Raw genomic sequence first — 24,260 nt, forward strand, 5'->3', positions numbered from 1 at the left:
AACTAAAAACAGCCCATTCTTTACTACAGGTAGTTTCCGAGGGGCGAACAAATCCTTGCCTGGAACTGACGGAAAACGCTGTAGTTTAGACAAGCCGAGCCCTTACTGAGGTTGCACCAGGTACACGCCTTCAAGTCCTCCAGCCAATCCCAGGTCGGAGCGTGAGAGCCCGGTCTCTTGAGAGGGTTGGGCGGGAGTTTCGTGTCACTCACCCCCGTGGGCGGAGCTAGTTCCGGCTCCCGGACCCGGCGCTCTGGCCCGTAAAGGCGCGACTCTATGGCCCCTCGGGTTCCCTCTGCCGCTCTCTGGAGGACCACACTCGTTTTCTTTTCGGCTGCGCATGGTCCCGCCTGCTGCCGGGGCTGAGCTGGAAGAAAGATGGCGGCTGCCGTGCGGCAGGATTTGGCCCAGCTCATGAATTCGAGTGGCTCTCATAAAGATTTGGCGGGCAAGTGAGTATTTCCTAGGAATTCAGTGGCAGGAGGGAAGCCACAAAGTGACCTGCCTCGGGGTGACGGAGGCTCTCCGGCGTGGGGCCGAGGTGGTAGGCCCGAGGGCTCAGGGGGGCGGGCCTGCAGTCGGCCGTGGCGGTAAATGCTGGGAGCTGCAGACCGTGGAAGGGACGGGGTGCTGGGGTCCTGACCGCCAAGACCCGGCTGACTGCCAGCTTCTTACGTCCTTCATACCGTCCTCTATGGGCTCCTTCGGCTTCTGGAAGCGTGGCTGGAAAGATGACGGCTCCCTCGGCGGTGGCCTCCTTCCTTAGTGTGTGCCTGGCGAGCCCAACACACCGGGTTTGACTTGGGTTTGCTGCCTCCTCCGCCCTCGCCTTGGTGGAGATAAATTTCTATCCTGGGCTTTGATGGCAGAGTTACTTTTTGCTTTTGTCTTGTTTTGATTTGATTTTAAGAGAAGACTTTCCAGGAGGATAGGGTCTGAGGAGGTATGGCCGCTGTCACGCCGTGCAGAACTTCTCAAGTTCATAGCTTGTGTGGGTCCTTAGTGTTCCGGATGCTCTCAGCTGTCACCAGCTCTGTAGAACACAGACAGAATGTCCCCGGCCTAGGATGTCTAGAACAGTGATGTTTCCACAGGCCGCTGAGGGATTTTGTGGAAACCGTAGAATGCTTAGATCCACTCGAAGTCACCATTTGAGACGTGTCGCTTCCCCCAAGGAGTTGAACAGTTTCAGTCCTTCTTTTTTTTTTTTGTAGATTTCACAGCTTTTTGCTGAGCCTTTTGTTTGTTTGTTTTTTCTGTGTGGCCCTGGCTGTCCTGGAACTTGCTCTGTAGACCATGATGGCTCCAAACTCAGAGATCCTCCTGCCTCTGCCTCCCGAGTCCTTCTCACGCCCGGCTCTTGCTGCTGAAAGTATGACTCCTATTGGTCTTAATATTTACACGTTGCCTCTGCCTTCCGAGTGCTGGGATTAAAGGCATGTACCACCACCGCCCGGCCCTTTTCCGACTTCTAAAGGGCACCAGTCACGCATGTGGTGCCCAGACATATATGTAGGCAAAACACATGCATGAAAGCACGTTGATCCAATTAGTGGAATACTCATGTTCAGGCCTGCACCTTGAAACGGTGTATATATGCGTGCTCCGGGGCGATTGTGCTGCCTTATTTTTAAAATGCTGCTAAATTTAGTTATACCCTGGGCTTAACTACTTTATGCTTCATTTTTCTGCTTTAAAAAAAAATGGCAGTTTAGGGCTGGAGAGATGGCTCAGCGGTTAAGAGCATTGCCTGCTCTTCCAAAGGTCCTGAGTTCAATTCCCAGCAACCACATGGTGACTCACAACCATCTGTAATGAGGTCTGGTGCCCTCTTCTGGCCTGCAGGCATACATGTAGACAGAATATTGTATACATAATAAATATTTTTTAAAAAAAAAATGGCAGTTTAATGGTGAGACTTAGTCTGATCTGATTTCATAATGAGTGTGTGTCTATGTCCTTATCACACTTAAATAGCTGAATTCAGTCTTGAAATATACAAAACGTCATAGAATTGCTATCGGTAAGCAGTTGGTAAATGCACAGGTCTTATTCCAGGAGTTGGAAATAGTGGGCTATGTCTTCCTTGTTTGTTTGTTTGTTTTTTTCTGCATGTATTAATATTAGATTTAGATGAAAGTAAAACTAGCGTGTGTATTCTCTCATATTTCCTTTGCATTTTTACTATATTTCAGAAAATGTAAGGCTATTAGTTATCAGATAAGGTATAGTTCTTTGAACTGGAAAGAATTCTGGAACTTCGGCTTACTATTTTCCTCTAGCTCTGAATTGGAGATGAAAAGTAGTATGTAGCCAATGGGTTGTTTCTTTTGTCTGTTGCTGCTTAATAGATCCGTGGTTAGTGGTGTAAAAGTGCTTTCCCCCTCAGGATTCTGGGTGTTGCTTACGTGGTTCAGTTACGCAGATTAACTTGGCTAACAGCTGGGTTAGGACTGGACTGGTGTAGATGTGTGACTATTGGCCGGGTCTTCTCATTCCATAGCTTAGCGTTGGCTTCCACTCAGTGTTGTAACTGGCTGAGAATGAAAGCTGCAGGGCTTAAGGCTGGTCTGAGAAGTCTCCCATCAACTGTGTGATCCTGATGAAAGCAAGTAACAAAACCAGCCCAGATTCAAGGGAAGGAAGTGGAATGCACCACCAACTCGTTAGCAGCAAGGTGATCTGTCAGGGAATGGACAAGGGTGCTGTGAATCCTGGAAGCTGTTACTGTGGCAGTTTACTACATGAGTTTATTGTTCAGAGGAAATGAAATAATTGACTTGAGAAGTGGTAACTCACGCACTACTAGTTAGCCCCTCCCTCAGTATTGCTTTCCTTCTTGTCTTACGATTTAGTTTATTTTTATTTATGAGTATGTTAGAGTGAATGCCATCTGAGTGCAGGTGCCCATAGGTGCCGAAGAGGGAGTCATCCCCTGGACTTGGAGTCACGGGTGGTCATGAGCCACCTGACGTGGTGCTGGGAATTGAATTCGGGTCCACTGGAGGAACAGTAAACACTCTTGACAGCTGAGCCATCTCTCCAGCCCTCAGTGCTGCTTTCTGAGAATATTCTTGGCCTTGCCCCTGGGTATTTACTCAGCACTGTCTGGGTAAGAATGTTAGGATGTTTGCCCTCATAACAAAACAGCTCTGCCAGGCACAGAACTTAGGAAACACATGTCGTCTGTTCATTTCAGGATTTTATATTGGGAACTGAGAAACAAAAGCTTCTACATTAAGGAAGTATGAAATACAAGATTTCTAATACTGATACCCTCTGTTCTCATACAGTATCTTGTTCAAGAAATGTTGATTACATCAGTAAATAGCCAGAAGGGGACATAACTTCTATGTGAACCCAGGTGTGTCTCAAAAGCTCACTTTTAACCAATCAGACTATATTGCTTTTCTTGTTAATTAGAAATGCTTTCTGACAATTGAATTAGCAGTTATCCAAATTTAGTATAAGAAACTGGCCATCTAAAAAGCATTTTTTTTGTTGTTACAGATATAGGCTGCTTTTTCTTTTCATATAAATACATTTTTATTACCTCTTACAAAGCTTTAGAAGAGGGGACTGGAGCAATGGCTCACCTGTTAAGTGCACTTACTGTTCTTGCAGAGGACCTGGGTTCAGTTCCCAGTATCCACATGTTGTCTCACAACCCTTTATAACTCCAGTTCCAGGGGATCCTTTTCTGACTTTCTTTGTTTGTTTGTTTTTTTGAGACAGGGTTTCTCTGTAGCTTTGGAGCCTGTCTTGGAACTAGCGAACTAGCTCTTGTAGACCAGGCTGGCCTTGAACTCGCAGAGATCCACCTGCCTCTGCCTTCCGAGTGCTGGGATTAAAGGCATGTACCACCACCGCCCGGCCCTTTTCCGACTTCTAAAGGGCACCAGTCACGCATGTGGTGCCCAGACATATATGTAGGCAAAACACATGCATGAAAGTAAATTAATTGCTTTGCAAGAAAAACTTTAGAAGCCACAGGTAGTGGTGCACTCCTTTGGTTCCAGTGCCTGGGGGCTGGAAGCAGGCTGATCTCTGTGAGTTCTAGGACAGTCAGGGCTATATAAAGAGACCCTATCTCAAAACATCCAAAAGTCAAAAATAGAGGAGAGAGAAGGACTGGAGAGGGAGTGTATGAAGGTAAGTGTTGTGATAACCTGTCTTAACCCAGTTGGCTAACCTACTTGGCCTTCCACATTTGATTTAGATGTGACTTCCAAGACTCTTGCTTACATACTCACGCCCATCCCCACGCCAGACCTGATTTAGTTGGTCTGCTAGTGCCCAGCAATAGCTTACTTTTATTTGGGCATAGATTAGATTGTTTATCTATTCATTTGTTCTGTGCCCTAACCAGAATATAGTTTTTTTTTAAAGTGTTATTTTTTTTTTTTGAGGTCAAATATCAGGACATGGGTTATAGGTCTTGATTGAGTCAATCCTATGAAAATATGACCTTTACAACTTACCTACTAGAGTGCCGGAGGTATCCAAAGGAGGGTGGGAGCTATTTGCAAATTAAACATTTTTGTTTGTTTGTTTTAAGATTTTATTTATTATGTATACGATATAGTGTTCTGCCTCCATGTATGACTGCTTGCCAGAAGAGGGCACCAGACCTCATTACAGATGGTTGTGAGCCACCATGTGGTTGCTGGAATTGAACTCAGGACCTCTGGAAGAGCAGTCAGCGTCCTTAACCTCTGAGCCATCTCTCCAGTCCTGTTTGTTCGTTCTTTTGAGACAGGGTTTCTTTTAGCTCAGGCTGACCTCGAACTCCTTCCTGATTCTTTTGCCTCAGGCTCCCCAAAGCTGGGTTTACAAACGTGCCCTGCCAGGACCAGCTAACATTTATAAGAAGTTGTTAGTAACAGAAGACCTCTTAGTTGTCTTTGCTTACTGACAAGACTTTGAGAAGAGAAAAATAAGATTGCACGGTAGACTCTGTATCAGAGTGGAAAGACAGAGCATATGCACGAGTGTCTGCAGGGGCAGAGGGACAGTAACCTCAAAGGCCTCTTCTAACTCAAGGTTTCTGCTTCTCCGCTACTCGTCCAGGACAGTTTTACTGATTCCCATGTCCAGAATAAATGTTGTTTGTGTGCAAACACTACGTAGCAAATAGATAATGTTATTAGCATTATATATATGGAGGAAAAATCCCAGAAAATATACTTTTTATTTTTTTCAAAGTAAACAGCTTAATTTAGAAAAAATGGGAAAGAACTTCTGAGAATGGGAGGGACTCCAAGGGGAGGAATACTCATACAAAAAGGAACTCTGAAGTCACATGTAGTCAAACCAGTATTTAGCCCATGTTTATGAACTCCTAACTCAAATATAGTCAGTCACCTAGTGACTTAAAACAGTCATTTGCATGTCTCTACAGTGAACTGCAGGCCAGGTGTATAGGCAGAGACTACTTGTTTGTTTCTGGGCTGCCCAGACCCAAATAATCACACAGAAACTATATTAATTACAGCACTGTTTGACTTATTAGCTCAGGCTTCTTATTAACTAGCTCTTACATCTTAACCCATTTCTATTCATTTGTGTATCGCCATGAGACTGTGGCTTACTGGGTAAGGTTCTGTTCTGGCTTCTTTCTCCTTCAGCAGCTATATGGCTTCTCTTTGATTCCACCTACTCTTTCTCTATATCTCTGTTCAGATTTCCTGCCTAGCTTTATTCTGCTAAGCCATTGGCTGAAACAGCTTTATTCATTAATCAATAAAAGCAGCACATACACAGAAGGATATCCCACGTCTCAGGTGCACTGTGTATACAGTGAGATGCTGGCCAGGTCTACAGTGAGCTGCAGGCTGGGTGCACCGCGTCTACAGTGAGCTGCAGGCCAGGTCTTCTGTGAGTTGCGGGCTTGGTTCACTGCATGTACAGTGAGCTGCCGGCCGGGTGACTGCTCTGCTTTTGTGCGTTGGTTGGCTATTATGTGACAACAGGGTTCCTGTGCATGGTGAAGATGCAGTACCCATGGAGGCCTTGAACTCACAATTCTACCGCTGTTCCTGCCTCCAAGTGCTGGGGTTATAGGCATGCCATCACATCTAGTTTAAGCAGGACATTTCTAATGTAATTCAGTCAGTTTAAAACTTTTATTTGTAGGCATGGAGAGATGGCTCAGGGGATAAGAGCACTGGATGTTCTTCCAGAGCACCCAGCACCCACATGGCAGTTTACAGTTACCTGTAACTGCAGTTCTAGGGGTTCTAACACCTTTGTTCAGTGCAATTAAATACATTAAAAATAAACTTCTATTTGCTTTTGGATGCTTTTCCTATTGCTAGTAATTGGCCAGAGAGATGGCTCAGTAGTTAAGAACACTGATTGCTCTTTCTGAAGACCCAGGTTCATTTTCCAGTACCTGTCTACAGGGTGACTAGCAACCATCTGTAACTCCGGTTCCAGGTCTGATTCCCTCTTCTGGCTTCTGCGGGTACTGCATGCTTGCTGTGCACAGACATCTATATAGGCAAAACACCCATACACAAAGTAAAAGTAAATAAATCTTAATTTTCTTTGTTGGTTGGTTTTTTGGAGACAGGATTTCTCAGTGTAGCCCTGGTTGTCCTGGAACTTGACTTTTTAGACCAAGTTGGCCTTGACCTCATGTAGATCTGCTTGGCTTTACCCCCCAAGTACTAGAACTAAAGGCGTGGGCTACCACACCTGGCATCAAAAAAAAAAAAAATTTAACTTTAGGTTAGGCTTCAAATTTATCTTTAAGTATTCATCTACGAATATTAGCTGGTATAAAATACTCTAGAAGAATGTAAATGTAAGACTTAGCTATAACCTTGATTTAATAAAATTAAATTTGAAAATAAATCAATCAAAAACTAAGTGATAAATCATTAAGCATTACCTATCTGAAAATGTGTCCAGATCAATAAATATTTAAATGTAGGCATAGAAAAATTTTAAATTGTATGTATGTGTGTGAGTGTGTATGAACCTAGAATGAAATACTTCATTGTTTCTAACACCAGTCCAGTCCCTTCCGGAGTCAGATTTGGTAATCTGTAAAGTAGCACTTGTCTCTAAAGGCTTACCGTTGTCCATCCTTCATACACTGCTAACACATCTGCTTCCAGTGTTGTAACTTTGCAACATTGCATGACCAGGGCTGGGGATTTTGGATGAGTTGGGAACAAAACTGGATGGTAGCTTTGAAAATGGTCCCTACAAAATATGTCACCAGTCTGAATGAGATCGTGTCCTTTTTATGCAAGTTTTTCTTCTAAGATTTATTCTGAACCACCTTCTGTACTTAAAATGTTACTAGGTTTGTAAATACATTTGACTAGCCAGGTATGTCTACAGTTTAAACGTGGGGGAAACTGAGAAAGGAGGATTTCTCTGAGGTTAGCCAGCGCAATGCTGAGTCCCTGGCCAACTTGAACTATAAAAGGAGATCCTACCTCAGAAAACAAAAATAAAATATTTTTAACTAATACTTTTTAAGAGTAATGTGTAAGATGCCAGGCAGTTTGGCACATGCCTTTAATCCCAGCACTCGGGGCAGAGGCAGGTGGATCTGTGAGTTTGAGGCCAGCCTGATCTACAAAGAGATTTCCAGTACAGCCAGGGCTATACGGAGGAAACCCTGTCTCAAAAAAAAAAAAAAAAAACCAAAAAGACACTTGAAAGAAAATTGGTACTTAATTTTGGCAGTGAGCCTAGCCTTTAATAGCAGAACTATCTCTCTCCAGCCCCAAAATTAGCACTTTAGCTCTAATTCCAGTTAGAACTTTTCAAGAAAAATGCACGTTAGATTCAGTTGTATGGAGTTAGTAACATAGAGTTATATGAGTTTACTTCTCTTCTGATGAATTTGAAAATTAAAAAAAAAAGTTTGGTACCCAGTATTAAAAACTATAAGTACCACCGAGAACTATGGGTTTAGTGTTTAAAAAATTGTTAGGATTTTGGTCGGGTTGTAGTGCCTCCAACACTTGGGAGGCAGAGCCAGGCAGAAGAGTGAGTTTCAGGACAGCCAGGGCTAAAAGAACTAACCCTGTCTTGAACCCCCCTCCTAACTTATGATCACATTTGTTTATTACCTCGTGTGTACGTGTGGTCTGAGAACAAATTCTGGCAGTCAGTTCTCTCCTTCCAGTGTGGGTCTCCGGGATGGAACTCAGGTGTCATGTAGAGCTGGTAGACAGCACCTTTATCCGTTGAGCTGTTTCACCAGTTCCAAGGCTTAGTGTTTCTCGTGATGGACTGGAAGCCAACAGTGGGTAGGTCTTCACCCTTTAATTAATATAGTCCGCTGGGCGGTGGTGGCGCACGCCTTTAATCCCAGCACTCGGAAGGCAGAGGCAGGCGGATCTCTGTGAGTTCGAGACCAGCCTGGTCTACAAGAGCTAGTTCCAGGACAGGCTCCAAAACCACAGAGAAACCCTGTCTCGAAAAACCAAAAAAAAAAATAAAAAATAAAAAATAAAAAAAATAATTAATATAGTCCATCTTTAGCAGGAGTGTCCATAGGCCCATCCTGGACTCATCGAGACTCTTCCTTAGTAATGCTAGATCATTAGAACTAAACATTCATTATTTGTATTTGATACCGTTTTAGATATCGTCAGATTCTGGAAAAAGCCATTCAGTTATCTGGGACAGAACAACTAGAAGCTTTGAAAGCGTTTGTGGAAGCGAGTGAGTAGAATGGACTGTCCTGCCCGCCCTGTATTGTGAGTGGGTCTCCAGAGCTTCGTCAGCCTGCTCTAACAACCAGTAGTAAATGTGCTTTGAGGTGTCTTATTCCAGACTTCAACCACTTACAGATGGGTGATTTTTTCAAATGAATTGTCTTCAAAATTGAAACCCCAGTTAAGGTTTTATACAGGGTTCTGTGCTTTCCCTTTGTACAGAATAAAGAGGAGAAGGAAAAGTGTAAAGTTTTCAAGAAATATATTTTCCTCAGTCTTTTCCGTTTCTTAGAAAAGTTACTGTTTTTTTTTTCTCCCTTCTTGTAGTAGATATATAATCAGTAAAATCTAGCATAAAGAAGCTAATTATGTAGCATGAGATGAGAAATCTCTGAGTAATATATTGAAAACTGCCCTTTGTGGAGTTTTGGTTTTAGTTTTGGTTTTTCGAGACAGGGTTTCTCTGTAGCTTTGGAGCCTGTCCTGGCACTAGCTCTTGTAGACCACTCTGGCTTTGAACTCACAGAGAACCCTGTCTCTGCCTTCCAAGTGCCAGGATTAAGGGCATGCACCACCACCACCCAGTTCTTCATGGAGTTTTTAAATGGTAATTTTAAGTAAAAATTAATTGCTTAATGGAAACTTATGATTATTTATGTTTCATATTTATCATCTTATTTTTTAACAAGTGGTGAATGAGAATGTCAGTCTTGTGATCTCACGGCAACTACTGACAGATTTCTGCACACACCTCCCTAACCTGCCAGATAGCACAGCAAAGGAGATCTATCATTTCACCTTGGAGAAGATCCAGCCGCGAGTCATTTCCTTTGAGGAACAGGTAAAAGTCTAGACTTGTAGATTTTGTTGTTTTGTTTTAAAGTTCCTAATTTCCAGTAATTTTTTTTGAAAAAAAAATTTATACAATATATAAGGATTATATTTTCTTTTTGCCCAATTGCTCCCAGATGTGCCCCACTTCCCTACCCACCCAACTTTTTGTTCTTTTTGTCTTAAAACAAAACAAAATGTAAAAACCTCCAAGAAACTGAAACAAGAAACAAACAAAAATCTATAAAGCCACAGAAACAAAAATCAAAACAAACAAGCAAAAGATCAATAAGACAAAAAATGCCAGGTGCTGGAGAGATGGCTCAGCAGTTAAGAGCTAACTGTTCTTCCAAAGGGCTTTGGGGTCAATTCAATTCTCAGCATCCACATGGCAGCTCACAACTGTAATTCCAGGATCCAATACCCTTACCTAGACCCACATGCAGGCAAAACACCAAATGCACATAAGATAAAGATAAACTAAATGCTCCAAAAAAAGCAAAATTGAAACAGAAAGTCCACAGACATACCACTGAGTGGGGTATGGGGCCTGATAGACCCTGAGTGATTGGTTTTCCCTTTGCCACAGGGCATTAGTGTAGGACCATGTGTCTGCTCCACCTCTTGGTGCTGGAGTCCTGTCTGGTTTGAACCTGTGCAGCCTGTGCCATTGCCTCGGTCTCTGTGACTTCATATGTGCACCAGACGTGTTGAGTTAGAACAGCAGATTTTGATCTTAATAATTTTTATGATCTGATGTTATTAACTCCTTAAAGGAGATAATTCCTCAGTTTCATATTTTATATAAAACTGTCAAACAACATTTACAATGTAAAATCAAGTAAGGTTTTTGTTTAGTTTTCTCTGTTATGATGTGGTGTGTGTGTGTGTGTAAACATGCCGCTGGGCACAGTCGGGGTCAGAGGACAGCTCTGCAGAGTTAGTTCTGATCTTCGGCCTGCATGTGCATTCTGAGGAGCGAACTCAGATTGCAGGCTTTTATTGCATTGTTCCTTAGTAAGATTATTTTTAAGTTAAGATTAAAAACATAGGGAAACTCCAATATCATGTATTCAGAAACACAAAAGCAAAATTTAATACTGGAAACAAAATGTTGCCAAAAATACACATTATAGAAATGTGTCATTTCAGTTGAGTGTTTTGATATTCTGTGAATGGAAGCCTTATAAAAAAAGTGATGATTTACATAAACCCGTGATTTTCTTACCAGCTTAACCCATTGGTGAGAGCACTGTTAGAGTAACATCTGTCTCTGTCATTCTAGGTTGCTTCCATAAGACAGCATCTTGCGTCTATTTATGAGAAAGAAGAAGATTGGAGAAATGCAGCCCAAGTGTTGGTGGGGATTCCTCTGGAGACAGGACAAAAGTATAGTAAATAGTGGATTTGGATAGACATGTATAAGCGCTCACTAACTCTTTCCTACTCCTGCTGTAGGAGATAAAATATGTATAGCATGGTAGATGATAGTAAGTGCTTCTCAGAGAGTGACTGCGAGCTGTCTGAGGGCAGAGGATGACAAGTTACCTTGTGTCGTTGACACAAAGGCCTTAAGATATCAGCATACTTGTAGTATTTTCTTTAGAATAAGAATGCCAGCGTGGGTAGAGTGAACATGGAGAAAGACAAGAGAATGAAGTCAGTACTAGGGATCAGATCCGAGGGGTTCTTGAAGCCTTTGTAAGGACTTTGAAAGAAAAATAATAGGGACAGGTATGGTGGCTCACACCTTTAACCCTAGCACTCAAGAGGCATAGGCAGGCAGATCTCTGTGAGTTTGAGGCCACCCTGGTCTACTCAGTGAGTTACAGGCTAGCCAGGGCTTCATTGTAAGACCCTCCCTCCAAAAACATAAATAAATAAAGAAGAGAGTGAGCCATTGGATGATTTTGAGCCAAAAAGTGACATAATCTGACATGTGACCCACTGACTGCAGGGTGGAGAATAAACCGTTGGCAGCGGTAGTAGAAGTAGCACTGTTAATTAGGAAGCTTATGCATGCCCACAGCTGAGGAGGAGGTCCTAAGAAATGCTGTAGTCTGGAGATTTCCTGTGGCTTTGCTTAATTTCCCATGTGGTGTATACAAAACAGTCAAGTCCTGATTTTGTTTTGACCTGAGCAGTTGGAAATATGGAGTTGCCATGCGCTCTAGGGATTATATTTTAAGAAGATTTCAAGTGTACATTTTGCATTGTGATAATCAGGTTAAGACATCTAGTAGTGAGTAGAATATTTTAGTCTGGAGGTAGTAGAGCACGCTTGGATACAAGTAGACATTTGGGAGCCAGTGCCTGTTGGTCTGGTTTGATGCCTTTCCAAGGGAGGGAGAGGACCTTGAGTACTGAGGCCTGGAGCACTCCCATCTCAAGAGGCAGTTGGCTAGAGGGCATTGCAGCAAGTAGGAAGGATTGTCCGTTGAGGGTGTGCTCCTCCCTAGAAGCCGTATGAGGGAAAGAGCAGGATTCAGACACATGCTGCTGCTGAGTGGACGGACCAGTGGCTGGTGGTCAGCACTCGGCAGGTGTGGGTGACACTAGGCATTGTGAAACCTACGAGAGCCAGAGCCTGGCTGGAAAAGGGAATGTAGACAGCTCTTTGGTAGGCTTTTCAACCCGACAATAATTCCTGTAGGAGACCACAGTGAAAGAGGTTTTTTTTTTTTTTTTTTTTTTGGTTTTTCGAGACAGGGTTTCTCTGTTGCTTTGGAGCCTGTCCTGGAACTCCCTTTGTATGTTATGAGCCATTGGAAAGCAAAGATTTGATATTAACTCCAGGAATGGTGGCACACGCCTTTAATCCCAGCACTCCAGATGTAGAGGCACGCGGGTCTCTCTGAGTTCCAGGACAGCCAGGGAAGGGATACACAGAGAGACCTTGTCTCAAAAAGCAAAGATATTGAGGATTTGACAAAGGATTCTCACAGTAGTGTTAAAAAGAAAGGAATCTAGTAGGAGGGGCATTCTGTCTAGGAGCTGTCCTGGGCAAGGTTAGCAACGTCTGGCTCTTTCTCTGGGCATCAACACTGCCGTGCCTCTTTGTAACAATCAGAAATGCCAGCTGTCCCCTGGTGGGCAGACGTGTTCCAGGGATGTGAGGAACATAGAACACACAGGCTGTGTGTTCTGGTGATAGGGTGGAGTTCGTGCAAGTACTCTGATTGCTTCTCTCAGAAAGCTGAATGTAATGGTGGGAGCTGTGAGAGAGAGGACGGGAATATAGCTGGATAAATGGAGTAGAGAGAGGGAGAGAGAGAGAGAGAGAGAGAGAGAGAGAGAGAGAGAGAGAGAGGGAGGACGGGAATACAGCTGGATAAATGGAGTAGAGAGGGAGAGGGGGGGCATGGGAATAGAACTGGATAAATGGAGCTGTGTGAGAGAGAGGCGCGGGGGGGGGGGACAGGAATATAACTGGATAAATGGGAGCTTCTTTCTTTAAAGAGTTACTCAGTCTGACTTCTAAAGTAATGAATAGATCACCTGATAGAAAATTGAAAAATTCAAGAAGCTTAATGTGCAAGCAATTCATATAAATTTGAGTTGTGAGTGGGAAAACAAACTATTGATAATAAATAAGCTAAACAAGCAATTTTAATTCATAGTCATTCTTCCCATGAGCTATATCTCCCCCACAACAAACCAAGTAAAGAATTAATTTCAGAGGGGAGCCAAGTCAATTCTAAGTTTTTTTTTCCTTGTCACAAGGTATTATTGCTTCTTTGGCTGCAAATAGAAAAGGTTACTTTTCTATGAGAATTAATCTTTAATTATGAGTTTTGAATTATGTGAGGTTTCCAGTTCTTGATTCCTGGAATAGAATATAAGCAATGAGGAAGAAAGAAACTGAAAGTCTTTTCTTCGCACTATTCTAAGTGAGATTACATGTTGTTGTATGTATGAAAGTGTATTTCATATTTTAGTGATGTTTAATATACTATTGAATTCCACAGTTTGTATTTTTGTTTTCTTTTTTTTTCTTTTGGTTTTTTCGAGACAGGGTTTCTCTGTGGTTTTGGAGCCTGTCCTGGAACTAGCTCTTGTAGACCAGGCTGGTCTCGAACTCACAGAGATCCACCTGCCTCTGCCTCCCAAGTGCTGGGATTAAAGGCGTGCGCCACCACCGCCCGGCCCACAGTTTGTATTTTTGACATAGGGTCTTGGAATACAGCTTTGCCTTGGTATGTAGACCAGGCTGGCCTCGAACTCACAGAGTTCTCCCTGCCTCTGCTTCTCGAGTGCTGGGGAGGAAGGTATGCGTCGCCATGCCCAGCCATAGCTCACTTTTTAATTAAAAAAAATAGATGGTGTCTGTAAGCACCTCTTAATGATTATCATTACATTTTCTACCTTTTTACACACCACACTTCATTCCTATAAATACTATACAGGGATTTCCATTTTTTCCTAACGTAAGTAATTATGAGTAACTTTACAAATTAGTTTCCTTGTAATAAATACATAGGCACATCCCTTATTGTCTTTTTAGGATTTGGTATCTGGAAGTAAAGTGTAGTGGATTAAGGGCATATAAATTTAAAGAGTTCAAAGGATAATTGCTAGATTGTTCTCTAGGCAGGCTGAGCCTGGTTATAGTTCCGCTAGTGGTATTTGATAAGCTGAAACTCGGCACTTGTGTCTTTGTGATCTTTGTGTTATGAGATACCTGAGGATCAGAGGCAGCTGTAATATGACCAGTGAGAATAAAATTTTAAAAGATCAGGGAATCTTAGCTTTTTTCTATAACAAAATATACTAAGAATTTTATTATTTGTTAAAAGTTTTCTTGGCAAAATAGTCAGTCTGTTTGTTTGTTTTATTTATCCTAGACAGTACAATGTAGACTACAAGCTGGAGACTTACCTGAAGATTGCTAGACTGTATCTGGAGGATGATGATCCTGTTCAGGCTGAGGCTTACATAAATCGAGCATCTCTGCTTCAGAACGAATCCACGAATGAACAGTTACAAATACATTATAAGGTAACAAATGAGTAGTTTGGAATTAATTTTATATTGATGAATTACATACCAAGATGTTTCATAACATCTGTTGATGTTTATATATTTTGGAACTTCTCTTTGCTTCTTTTCTCTGTGTGTACTGGCTGGTTTTGTGTCAACTTGAGTCATCAGAGAGGAAGGAGCCTCAGCTAAGGAAATGCCTCCATAAGATCCAGCTGTAGAGCATTTTCTCAATTAGTGATCAATGGGGAAGGATCCAGCCTGTTGTGGGTGGTGCCATCCCTAGGCTGGTGGTCCTGGGTTCTATAGAAAGCAGGCTGAGCAAGCCACGGGGAAGCATGTCAGTAAGCAGCACCCTCCATGGCCTTCAGCTCCTGCCTCCAGGTCCCTGCCCTGTTTAGTTCCTGTTCTGACTTCCTACAGTGATGAATGTTGATGTGGAAGTGGAAGCCAAGTAAACCCTTTCCTCCCCAGCTTGTTTTTTGGTCATGGTGTTTTGTCACAGCAGTAGAAAGCCTGACTATGATATTTTGTCTTTCCAGTTTACCCTAATTGGAGTGTTTCCCCTGTGCAGGTATGTTATGCACGTGTCCTTGATTACAGAAGAAAATTTATTGAAGCTGCCCAAAGGTACAATGAACTCTCTTACAAGACAATAGTCCATGAGAGTGAAAGACTAGAGGCCTTGAAGCATGCTTTGCACTGCACCATCTTAGCATCAGCAGGTAAGCTGTGATTGGTGCTTGTGTGGCATTGTTTGTACTCTGTGCAGTAATGTTATGAGGTAACTGTTGGAATAGTTAACAAGGGACTGTCTTCTGGGGGGTGTCTTTGTACAATTAAGGTGAGTTTAAACACGTAAACAAAAATAAAAATAAAATTATTTATCTTAAAAAAATTTAAAGTGAATGTAATCAGCCTGTTAACCACATGCTAAGAATAGTTAAGAGGTAACAGAGTTTATTTCTAAAATTTCACTGAAGAAAAAAAAGGTTCCTAAATTAAATGAGAACTACAGAGGAGGAAACAAAGATTAAAGTCTAGAGATTGGCTAAGGTGACTCCTCCATTAGATAGAGGTGCTTGTTGCCTGATGACCACATGATGGAGAGTCAATGGTTAGTTATAGTTATAGTTTTCCACCACCACCGCCCGGCTTGTAACTGTAATTCTTGCTTGATAACTGTTTTATGTAATCTTACTATGTTAAAGTGAAAGCCTTTCTTTTTTGTTTAAACAGAAAAAGGGGAAATGATGAAGAGTCTTCTGTTTTGTGTTAATTTCATTGGTTAAATAAAGAAACTGCCTTGGCCCTTTAATAGGACAGAAAATTAGGTAGGCGGAGTAAACAGAACAGAATGCTGGGAGAAAGAAGCCGAGTCAGGCAGTTGCCATGATTCTCCCATTCCACAGATGCAAGTTAAGAATCTCCAGCCGGACGATGGGGGCGCACGCCTTTAATCCCAGCACTTGGGAGGCAGAGGCAGGCGGATCTCTGTGAGTTCGAGACCAGCCTGGTCTACAAGAGCTAGTTCCAGGACAGGCTCCAAAACCACAGAGAAACCCTGTCTTGAAAAACCAAAAAAAAGAATCTCCCTGGTAAGCCACCAGCTCGTGGTGCTACACAGATTATTAGAAATGGGTTAATCAAGATGTGAAAATTAGCCAATAAGAGGCTAGAGCTAATGGGCCAAGCAGTGTTTAAAAGAATACAGTTTCCGTGTAATTATTTCAGGGCATAAGCTAGCCAGACTGCTGGGAGCTGGGGCGGCTTGAATGCAGCCTGCCGCTCGTTAGTACAATCACATGGTGGAAGGAGAGGACGTTGTCCTCTGCTCTCCACTGCTGTACCATGGCATGTGTCTTCTCTGTGTCCACAAAATAAGTAAGTGTGATGCAGTCTTTAAAAAGATCTAAAGTGTTCTACTGTTCTTTTTTCAACCTTTGAGCTTCAGGTTTAGACCTAGCAATCATTCCTTTCCTCAGTACGTACAAGACTTTTACTAAATTGTAGTATGTAAATTTAGTACAGCTTTTAAATAGAAAAGACCATTGTGAATGCTAATTCTAAGCCATGGCTTTTCTAATCATTCTGAAATCTTCCAAGGACTGTAATAAGTTGAAAGCCTGTGACATATTTAGAACTACCATTTAATATCCTCTTTGGTTTTGACACAGGGTCTCTTTATTTAGTTCTGTATATCCTAGAACTTCCTATAAAGACCAGGCTAGCCTTCAACTCACTGACATCCAGAGTACTAGGATAAAGGGTTAAGCTACCACTTACTTTTTCTTGCAACTAAGTATCGGTGATTATTACGTTATTATATAGATTCACCATGATTTTCTATTGTTTTACTTTATCATTCAGACATATCCAAGCCGTAGCCCATAGGCTGTATGCAGCCAAGGATAGCTGTGACTGTGATCCAACATGAAATTATGAACTAACCTAAAATATGAGGGTTTCTTTTTGTTGTTTGAAACTCAATTGCATGGTTCTCCAGTGTGAACTTTGTACTTGATAACATCATTTCACAGTGTCAGAAGGTGGAACACACCTGTATGCAGCAGTGATTGTGCACAGGGGACAGTTTATGGCTAGGTTATACTCCTAAGTTCAAAGGTACACATTTTAGCCTTTTGACAGAAAGTGTGCGTTGTGCCAGATAACACACTACAAACAGATTCTCATGAGTACCTGACTGTCACAGGTATTAACAATTGTTTTCACTATTTGTCCATCTAATAGGTGAAAAATGACATTGCAATTTGGCATTAATTCATACTTTATTTATAATGAATGTTTAAGCATCTTTTCACATATATTTATGAAGCCATTGTTGAGCTGGGCAGTGGTGGAGCCTGCCTGTAGTCTCAGCACTCAGGAAGTGGAGGCGGGTGGAACTCTGAATTCAAGGCCAACCTGGTCTACAGAGTGAGTTCTAGGACAGCAAGAAAAAGTCATTTTTGGTAACCTTGCATTCTCTCATTCTCTCTCACTCTCTTTTTTAAATTTTGAGACAGGGTTTCTCTGGGTAGCCCTGGCTGTCATATAACTCCCTTTGTAGACCAGGCTGGCCTTGTTTGTTGGGGATCTGCCTGGTCAAAGGTGTGTACCAGCACACCCAGCTCTCTGCATGTGCATTGGCCTTTTTTTTTTTTTTGAGTTGTAAAAACTCTTAACATATAAAAGAAAATTGATAGTTTTTTCCCCCAATTTATTGCCTATATTGGACTTTGTGGAACTTTGCCATGTATAAAGTTTATTATTATTTGTATGTATGTGTGTATACATACAGAGAGAGACACACTGCGAAGGAACTCTAGTGCCTCATACCTGCTAATCTCACAGAATTATTCCGCAATTGTCCTGCAGTTGTCAAATGTCTAGGTTAGTAGAGCATAGCTAGATTGTTCTAGGTACTCCTTACTGCTGCAGTCACGGTTTGGTAGCCATTTTAGATGAAGTGCGTGAAGAAAACTTAGGTTAACAGGTATGTCATCTAACAGGGAGGCACATTTTAATGACTTTTTAAGGAAATTGTGGGTATTCTCTTTTGATACTACATTTAACCTGGTAAGGGCTGTAATATCATTGCTGTGTGGAGTCTGAAACAGCACCAGTGAGCTTTTGTCCGGCTTTGTTAAATTTTGGTCTGCCTTGTACTTTCTTTTTTGTTTCCTTTGTTTTGAGGAAGCGTCTTCCTACTTAGACCAGGGACCTTAAACCTGCCCATCTTCTGGCTCCCGAGTGTGGAGATTGCAGGGACCTTAAACCTGCCCATCTTCTGGCTCCCGAGTGTGGAGATTGCAGGCATGAGCCTCACCCACCCTTTTGTCTCACACTTTGAAAGTGTTTATCCTGGCAGAATTTTCTGTTATCATTTACTAGATTTGTAAAATACTGGCTCCCTGAATTATATAAAACTTCCAAATATTGACACACTTTAGTGAACATTATAAAAATTACATTTTAATATATTGTTATTGATCTTATCAGAAAAACTTTCAAACTATAATAAGGTATCAAACTCATAGAAACAAGGATAGGTTTTAAACTGCAATCAGAAACTCAAATTTTCAGATACCACTGCTTGTTTTATTATAGTTATAGGTTCTCTTTGCTCATTTTTGTTTTGGGAAGTATTTTGTGGTGCTGGGATTCAGCCTAGGGCCTTCCACGTGGTAAACAAGTGCTCTTACTGAGCTGTGTTCCCCCCGCCCCACTCCCTACCCTAGTCCTATATGTTCATTTTTTAAAAAGGGCCAAGGTCTAGCAAGATGGCCCCAAACTGCAAGCCTATGACTAAGTTCAATTCCCACCTAGTGGAAGGAACCAGCTAATGATGTTCATCCTTCGACCTCCACGTTTGTGTGCTGTGGCATAAAACTAGCTAGGACAATACCAAGATTAGGTACTGGATGTACCCACTGCCGCTAGGTGTCCTTGTATTTCTGTTCATTTGGTGGTTTGGTCATCAGTCATATAAAGGTTCTTAAATGTGTACATTGAAACTATTGTTTCTTAGCAGAGAAGTATTAGTTGTTGCTGTTGTTGAGACAAGATTTTAGTGTTCAGATTGGCTGGCCTAGGATTTGCTGTGTAGTTCAGGCTGGTTCTGGGGTTACAGAAGGGTGTTCCATGCTGGGCATATACATTTTTTTATTAACTAAATAATGCATGTTTGTTATATAAGTATAAATATGCAAGAAAAAATAGAAGTCACTTGGGCTTATAACCCTGTGGAACACTTAGATCTCTATCCTGATCTATTATGTGAATATTTAGTTATCCTCATTTATCTGTGGTTCTTTGTTACTGAACATACCTATTTATTAAAATTTATTTTTAACCCAAACTCTCAGCTTTTTTTTTTAATTATTTCCAGATATGTGCAGAGTAAGTAGCAAAATCTGAGTTGTCCAATTCCAGTTCCCAGCTGAGTGATCTTTTTATAGCTTAGCTTCTAAACTGTAAGCAAGCAACTTCTTGTGAACTACCTGGTATTTCATTCTCTGTGGTTTTGTGCCCTTTAGTGATGATTTGATGATTTCGCTATTTAAAATGGTCCCCTAACATACCGCTGAATGCTCTCTAGTGTTTTGGACTGTGTGTGTGTGTGTGTGTGTGTGTGTGTGTGTGTGTGTGTGTTGGTGGGAACTGGAGGTGACCTGACTCCCAGCAATCTTACCTCAGCCTTCCAAGGGTTGGGACTACAGGCGTGCACTACCATGTCCTCTAGTGCTCATAGATGTATCCAGCAGTCTGATGTGAAGATTTGTGTGACAAAATCATATTGTATAAACTTCATTTTGGCAGAATACAGTGTCAGCTCTGAGTTCAAGGCTGATGAGTTAACTAACAGTATATGTTAAGTAAGATTCTAAGCAGAAGCATTTGAAACAAAGTTGCAAATTGATGAAGGTTGACAAAAAATTGAGTAGGGGCTTAGAAGATTCCAATTCTGTATTTCCCGTACACACTGCAGCTGAGCATTATCTGTCTTTCTAGAACATTCCATAGATTATACACATATATATTAGTGGGGATTGCATTTTAGTGGGCAAAATGGGATCATAGAATGTGATCTTTTTGTCATTGAAGAAACAGAGACTATTTGACACGCCTATGTTTCCTCTAGGACAGCAGCGTTCTCGGATGCTCGCTACTCTTTTTAAGGATGAACGGTGCCAGCAACTTGCTGCATATGGAATCCTAGAGAAAATGTACCTGGATAGAATCATCAGAGGGAACCAGCTTCAAGAGTTTGCTGCAATGCTGATGCCTCACCAAAAAGCAACTACAGCCGATGGTAATGATCACGGTTCACGTGTATGTGGTGGTGAATGTTAGGTGTAGACTAGAAAGTACGTTAGATTAGTATTTTCAAGTAATACTTCCTGATAAATAAAAAGAGGACTGTTGACAAATGGTGACTGTTGAACACGGACATAAGTTTGTGGTGTATTCTGAAACAGTCCCTGTTAGAAAGCATTTTGTGAAATAATGCTTTTTCTTTTCTTTTTTGAAACTTGTGAAAACTGAAAAATTATAGAAAATACCTATGGCCCCTGGATTTTAAAAATCTTAAGCCACTGGTGAATAACATTAAGTAACAGATTGTAATAGAGCGTAATTATGTATTCTTGATTAAGGGCAAAATTTAGCTCAGTGCTTGCCGAAGGTCCATCAGAATTTGCTAATCAGAATAGCTTTCCTTTTGTAGTTTTTGGTTAAATGATGTGTTTGCTTAAATCAGAATGTCTTTGCCAGGAATTTTTAAAAATATTTTCTTCATAAAATAGTTTTTTGTACGTTTGTCTACAAATGTTTTAAAGTACTTGCTATAGTTACCACGATAATAAATATACAGATGTAAACATGGAGAAACATTCAAACATGTTTCAGCTGAATTAGTTTCAGCTTGCCTGTGAGCTAGAGCCACTGCCCTGGACTCAACGGTTGCCCTGTACTGAAGAGAAATGAGTTGCGGGGGTCATTTGTCCTGGGGCTAGCTGAAAGGGGACATTGATCCGGTCTAACTGCTGGGAGCTGAGCCCTGTCTCAAAAAACCAAACAAACAAAAAAAGAGGATGCATTGTCTTTCCCAGGACCTGTAGTAGTTCCTAGCACCCACATCTCACGCTGCCCCGTAATTCTGCCACAAAGAATATGATGCCCCCGAATACACACATTTAAAGATAAAAATAAACATTAGAAAATTAAGATGAGGGATTTTGGTACACTTTTTTTTTTTTTCTTTTTGGTTTTTTGAGACAGGGTTTCTCTGTGGCTTTGGAGCCTGTCCTGGAACTAGCTCTGTAGACCAGGCTGGTCTCGAACTCACAGAGATCCGCCTGCCTCTGCCTCCCGAGTGCTGGGATTAAAGGCGTGTGCCACCACTGCCTGGCTAAGATGAGGGATTTTAAGAGGCTCTCGGAGCACGCTGCATGATTGTTGTGCTGCTGTTTGATAAGAGTGTGTGCTTGAAGCAGGGAAGGGAAAGGTCATGGAACCCCACTGCAAAGGGCTGAACCGTTCCTGGTCATTATCCACAGCTGCTCGCTGTACTGTTTTTCCCTTGACATACATAGCACCCGACAGAAGCAGCTGAAGACAGGAGGGATTTACTCTGACCCAGTGTGGGAATACAGACCACCACAGCATGCCAGGTGGCTAGTCACATTGTGTCTACAGTAAAGATGCAGAGAGAACATATAGGTGCTGCTGCTGGCTTCCCCTTTTCATTCAGTCCAGGACCCCCGGGTCCTTAGCTCCTCAGTTAAATCTGTCTGGAAACTGTGGGACCCTCACCCCTTATTCTCAAAGGGGCAAGAAGAAATTTCCTAGCAGAATGTTTTCCCAGGAGGGACAGTGGCCTTCCCCTCTCCCACCCAGGAGATTCCGAGCACAAGGTCACTTATCTCAGCCCAGCCAGCCACCTGGTACAGGCTGATAAAGATGCCCTAACTCAGAAACAGTGGCCTTACTCTAAGAACAAGGAGAAAGCCGACCTAACAGAATGGGAGGGAGCAAGAGCCCTTGTACCCATGCCAAAGCATCTTCAAAGATTCTCTTTGTAGTTATGCCTTTAAAAGCTTACCCCACAGAGGAGATACAACTCCTCTCTACCTTGTTGTAATGGGGATGGAGATGAGTTCCAAACATGTTTGTATTATGCTGATTAAATCTTGCTTATTACATCTGGGCCTCTCTGGTGGTCTCTCTCTGGCACAACAGAAACACTCTTACAGACACAGCCAGAGATGTTTTTCCATATGTGAGTGGCTGTTGAAGATTAGCCCTCACACTGACTTTCTAAGTACTGTAATTTATTGTATATAAACTAAAATGGCAAATGTTCCCTGGCATATTGGTGATTGCTGTTAATCTTATCACTTTGGAGGTAGAGGCAGGCAGACCTCAGAGTTTGAAACTATCCTGGTCTACAGAGTGAGTTCCCGGATAGCGAGGATTACACAGAAACCCTGTCATGAAAAACTTTAATAATAATAATAATAATAACAATAATATTTTATCAAATGTAAGGTTTAATAATGTATTTTTCAGAGGAGTAACACTGATTTTAGTGATTTATTACATGCCTAGAAATAAAAAAAAATAAAGGTATATCTTTTTAAAGTATAAAACTAGTTTCAAACATTTAATGAGTTTATGTTTTTTATTTAAGGTTCCAGCATCTTGGACAGAGCTGTTATTGAGCATAATTTGTTGTCAGCAAGCAAATTATATAACAATATCACCTTTGAAGAACTTGGAGCTCTTTTAGAGATCCCTGCAGCTAAGGTATTTTATTAATTCAGTACTTTATAACAGGGTATTGAAACCCAAAACTATTGAAGTAATGGAAAAATACATAATTGATAGTGCTCGCCAGAACAGCAGAAGCTACGTGTTTAAAGCCTCGGGTAAGTACAAGAGACAGACTGTGTTTTATGATAGGAATGGACGTCTCAGAGAAGTCCTAAGTTATACTCTTTCCATAGGGTTTCTTTGTTTGGTGTCTTAGGTCTCTGAAGTGTTAGATGGAGATTGGTGCATCTTTGTTTCTCTGCCCTAGATTGACTTTGACCCCAAGATGTTCTGTTTTCTGAATTTGACTTAATTTAAGGAGTTGACTGACCTACGAGGGGATCTTATTTCATTTTTTAGATTTGGTTGGTCATACACAAATTTCTGCATAGTGATAATTGTAACTAGAGTGTTACTGTTAATGAAATACCATCTTAATTTCAAATAATACTGAGAGTAAAGTCATGCAGTTTATCTGATTGTGAGGTTTTGATTTTCTTTTTTCTTTTGAGACAGGATCTCATGCAGCCTAGACTGGTCTCAGACTCAGTAGGAGGCTGAAGCTAAGGATAACCTTAGACTCTGGATCCTTTTGCCTCTTCTTCCCAAGTACTGAGATTACAGGTGTGTGTATATCAGGCTTCATTTAGGATTTTCTAAGAATTCTTTGCTTGGACAAGTTTAATTAATTACATTCATGTGGGAACTGAGACGACAGTTGCCATTTAAAAAATGTTTTCTTAGCCAAGAATGCTAGCTCACACCTATAATCTCAGCACTTTAGAGACTGAGGTAGCAGATGGCTGCAGAGTAAGACAAACAAAGATGCTTCTCAGGGTTGGTGGTATAGTTGCTTGTGGAGACTAAGGGAGGTGGATACATTGTTAGTAATAGATTATAATCCGTCAATATGATGATGTAGTATTGATCGTGAGGATGTCATTGTAAAAGATGAGCAAATCAGGGCCTGAAGAGATGGCACAGAAGTTAAGAGCACTACCTTATCTTGCAGAGGACCTGGGTTTGATTCCCAGAACCTATACAGTGGCTCACAAGCATCTGTTAACTCCAGTTCCAGGGTCTGGCTTCCTGCAGCAGGCATGCATGTGGTGCACAGACATTCTTGCAGGCAAGACAACCATACACCTTTAAACAAAATGACTGGTCACAATCTAGTTTGCTCATGTGTACTAAACATTAACTGTGGCAGTAGGAGTTGGATTTAGAACGTTTTGCTTTTGCCCCTCTAATTATCTCTTAAATTTTTCTTCATTTCCTTTTTGAATATGGACATCTATTTTTTTGGTTCTTGGGCTTTTTAAAAAATAGTATTTTCAGCCGGGCAGTGGTGGCTCACGCCTTTAATCCCAGCACTGGGGAGGCAGAGGCAGGCGGATCTCTGTGAGTTCGAGACCAGCCTGGTCTAGAAAAAGCTAGTGCCAGGACAGG

General features: G+C 41.6%; 1 protein-coding gene across 2 annotated transcripts in view; it reads left to right on the forward strand.

Annotated features, from left to right (window-relative positions):
• Positions 1–336: 336 nt before the first annotated feature.
• The window catches only part of Cops4 (COP9 signalosome subunit 4), a 29,641-nt gene continuing 5,717 nt past the window's right edge, over positions 337–24,260 (forward strand). Inside the window, exons 1-8 of one of the 2 annotated variants that reach the window (XM_005359557.3) lie at positions 337–452; positions 8,612–8,691; positions 9,374–9,525; positions 10,801–10,904; positions 14,360–14,513; positions 15,070–15,220; positions 20,140–20,310; positions 22,690–22,805. In XM_005359557.3, the coding sequence (XP_005359614.1) occupies positions 379–452; positions 8,612–8,691; positions 9,374–9,525; positions 10,801–10,904; positions 14,360–14,513; positions 15,070–15,220; positions 20,140–20,310; positions 22,690–22,805 (1,002 nt within the window). In that variant the 5' untranslated portion in view covers positions 337–378. The remainder of the gene's footprint in view (positions 453–8,611; positions 8,692–9,373; positions 9,526–10,800; positions 10,905–14,359; positions 14,514–15,069; positions 15,221–20,139; positions 20,311–22,689; positions 22,806–24,260) is intronic. The other variant, XM_005359555.2, reaches the window with a different exon arrangement.

The sequence above is a fragment of the Microtus ochrogaster genome, linkage group LG1, assembly GCF_000317375.1.
Source record: "Microtus ochrogaster isolate Prairie Vole_2 linkage group LG1, MicOch1.0, whole genome shotgun sequence".
Classification (NCBI taxonomy): Eukaryota; Metazoa; Chordata; class Mammalia; order Rodentia; family Cricetidae; genus Microtus; species Microtus ochrogaster.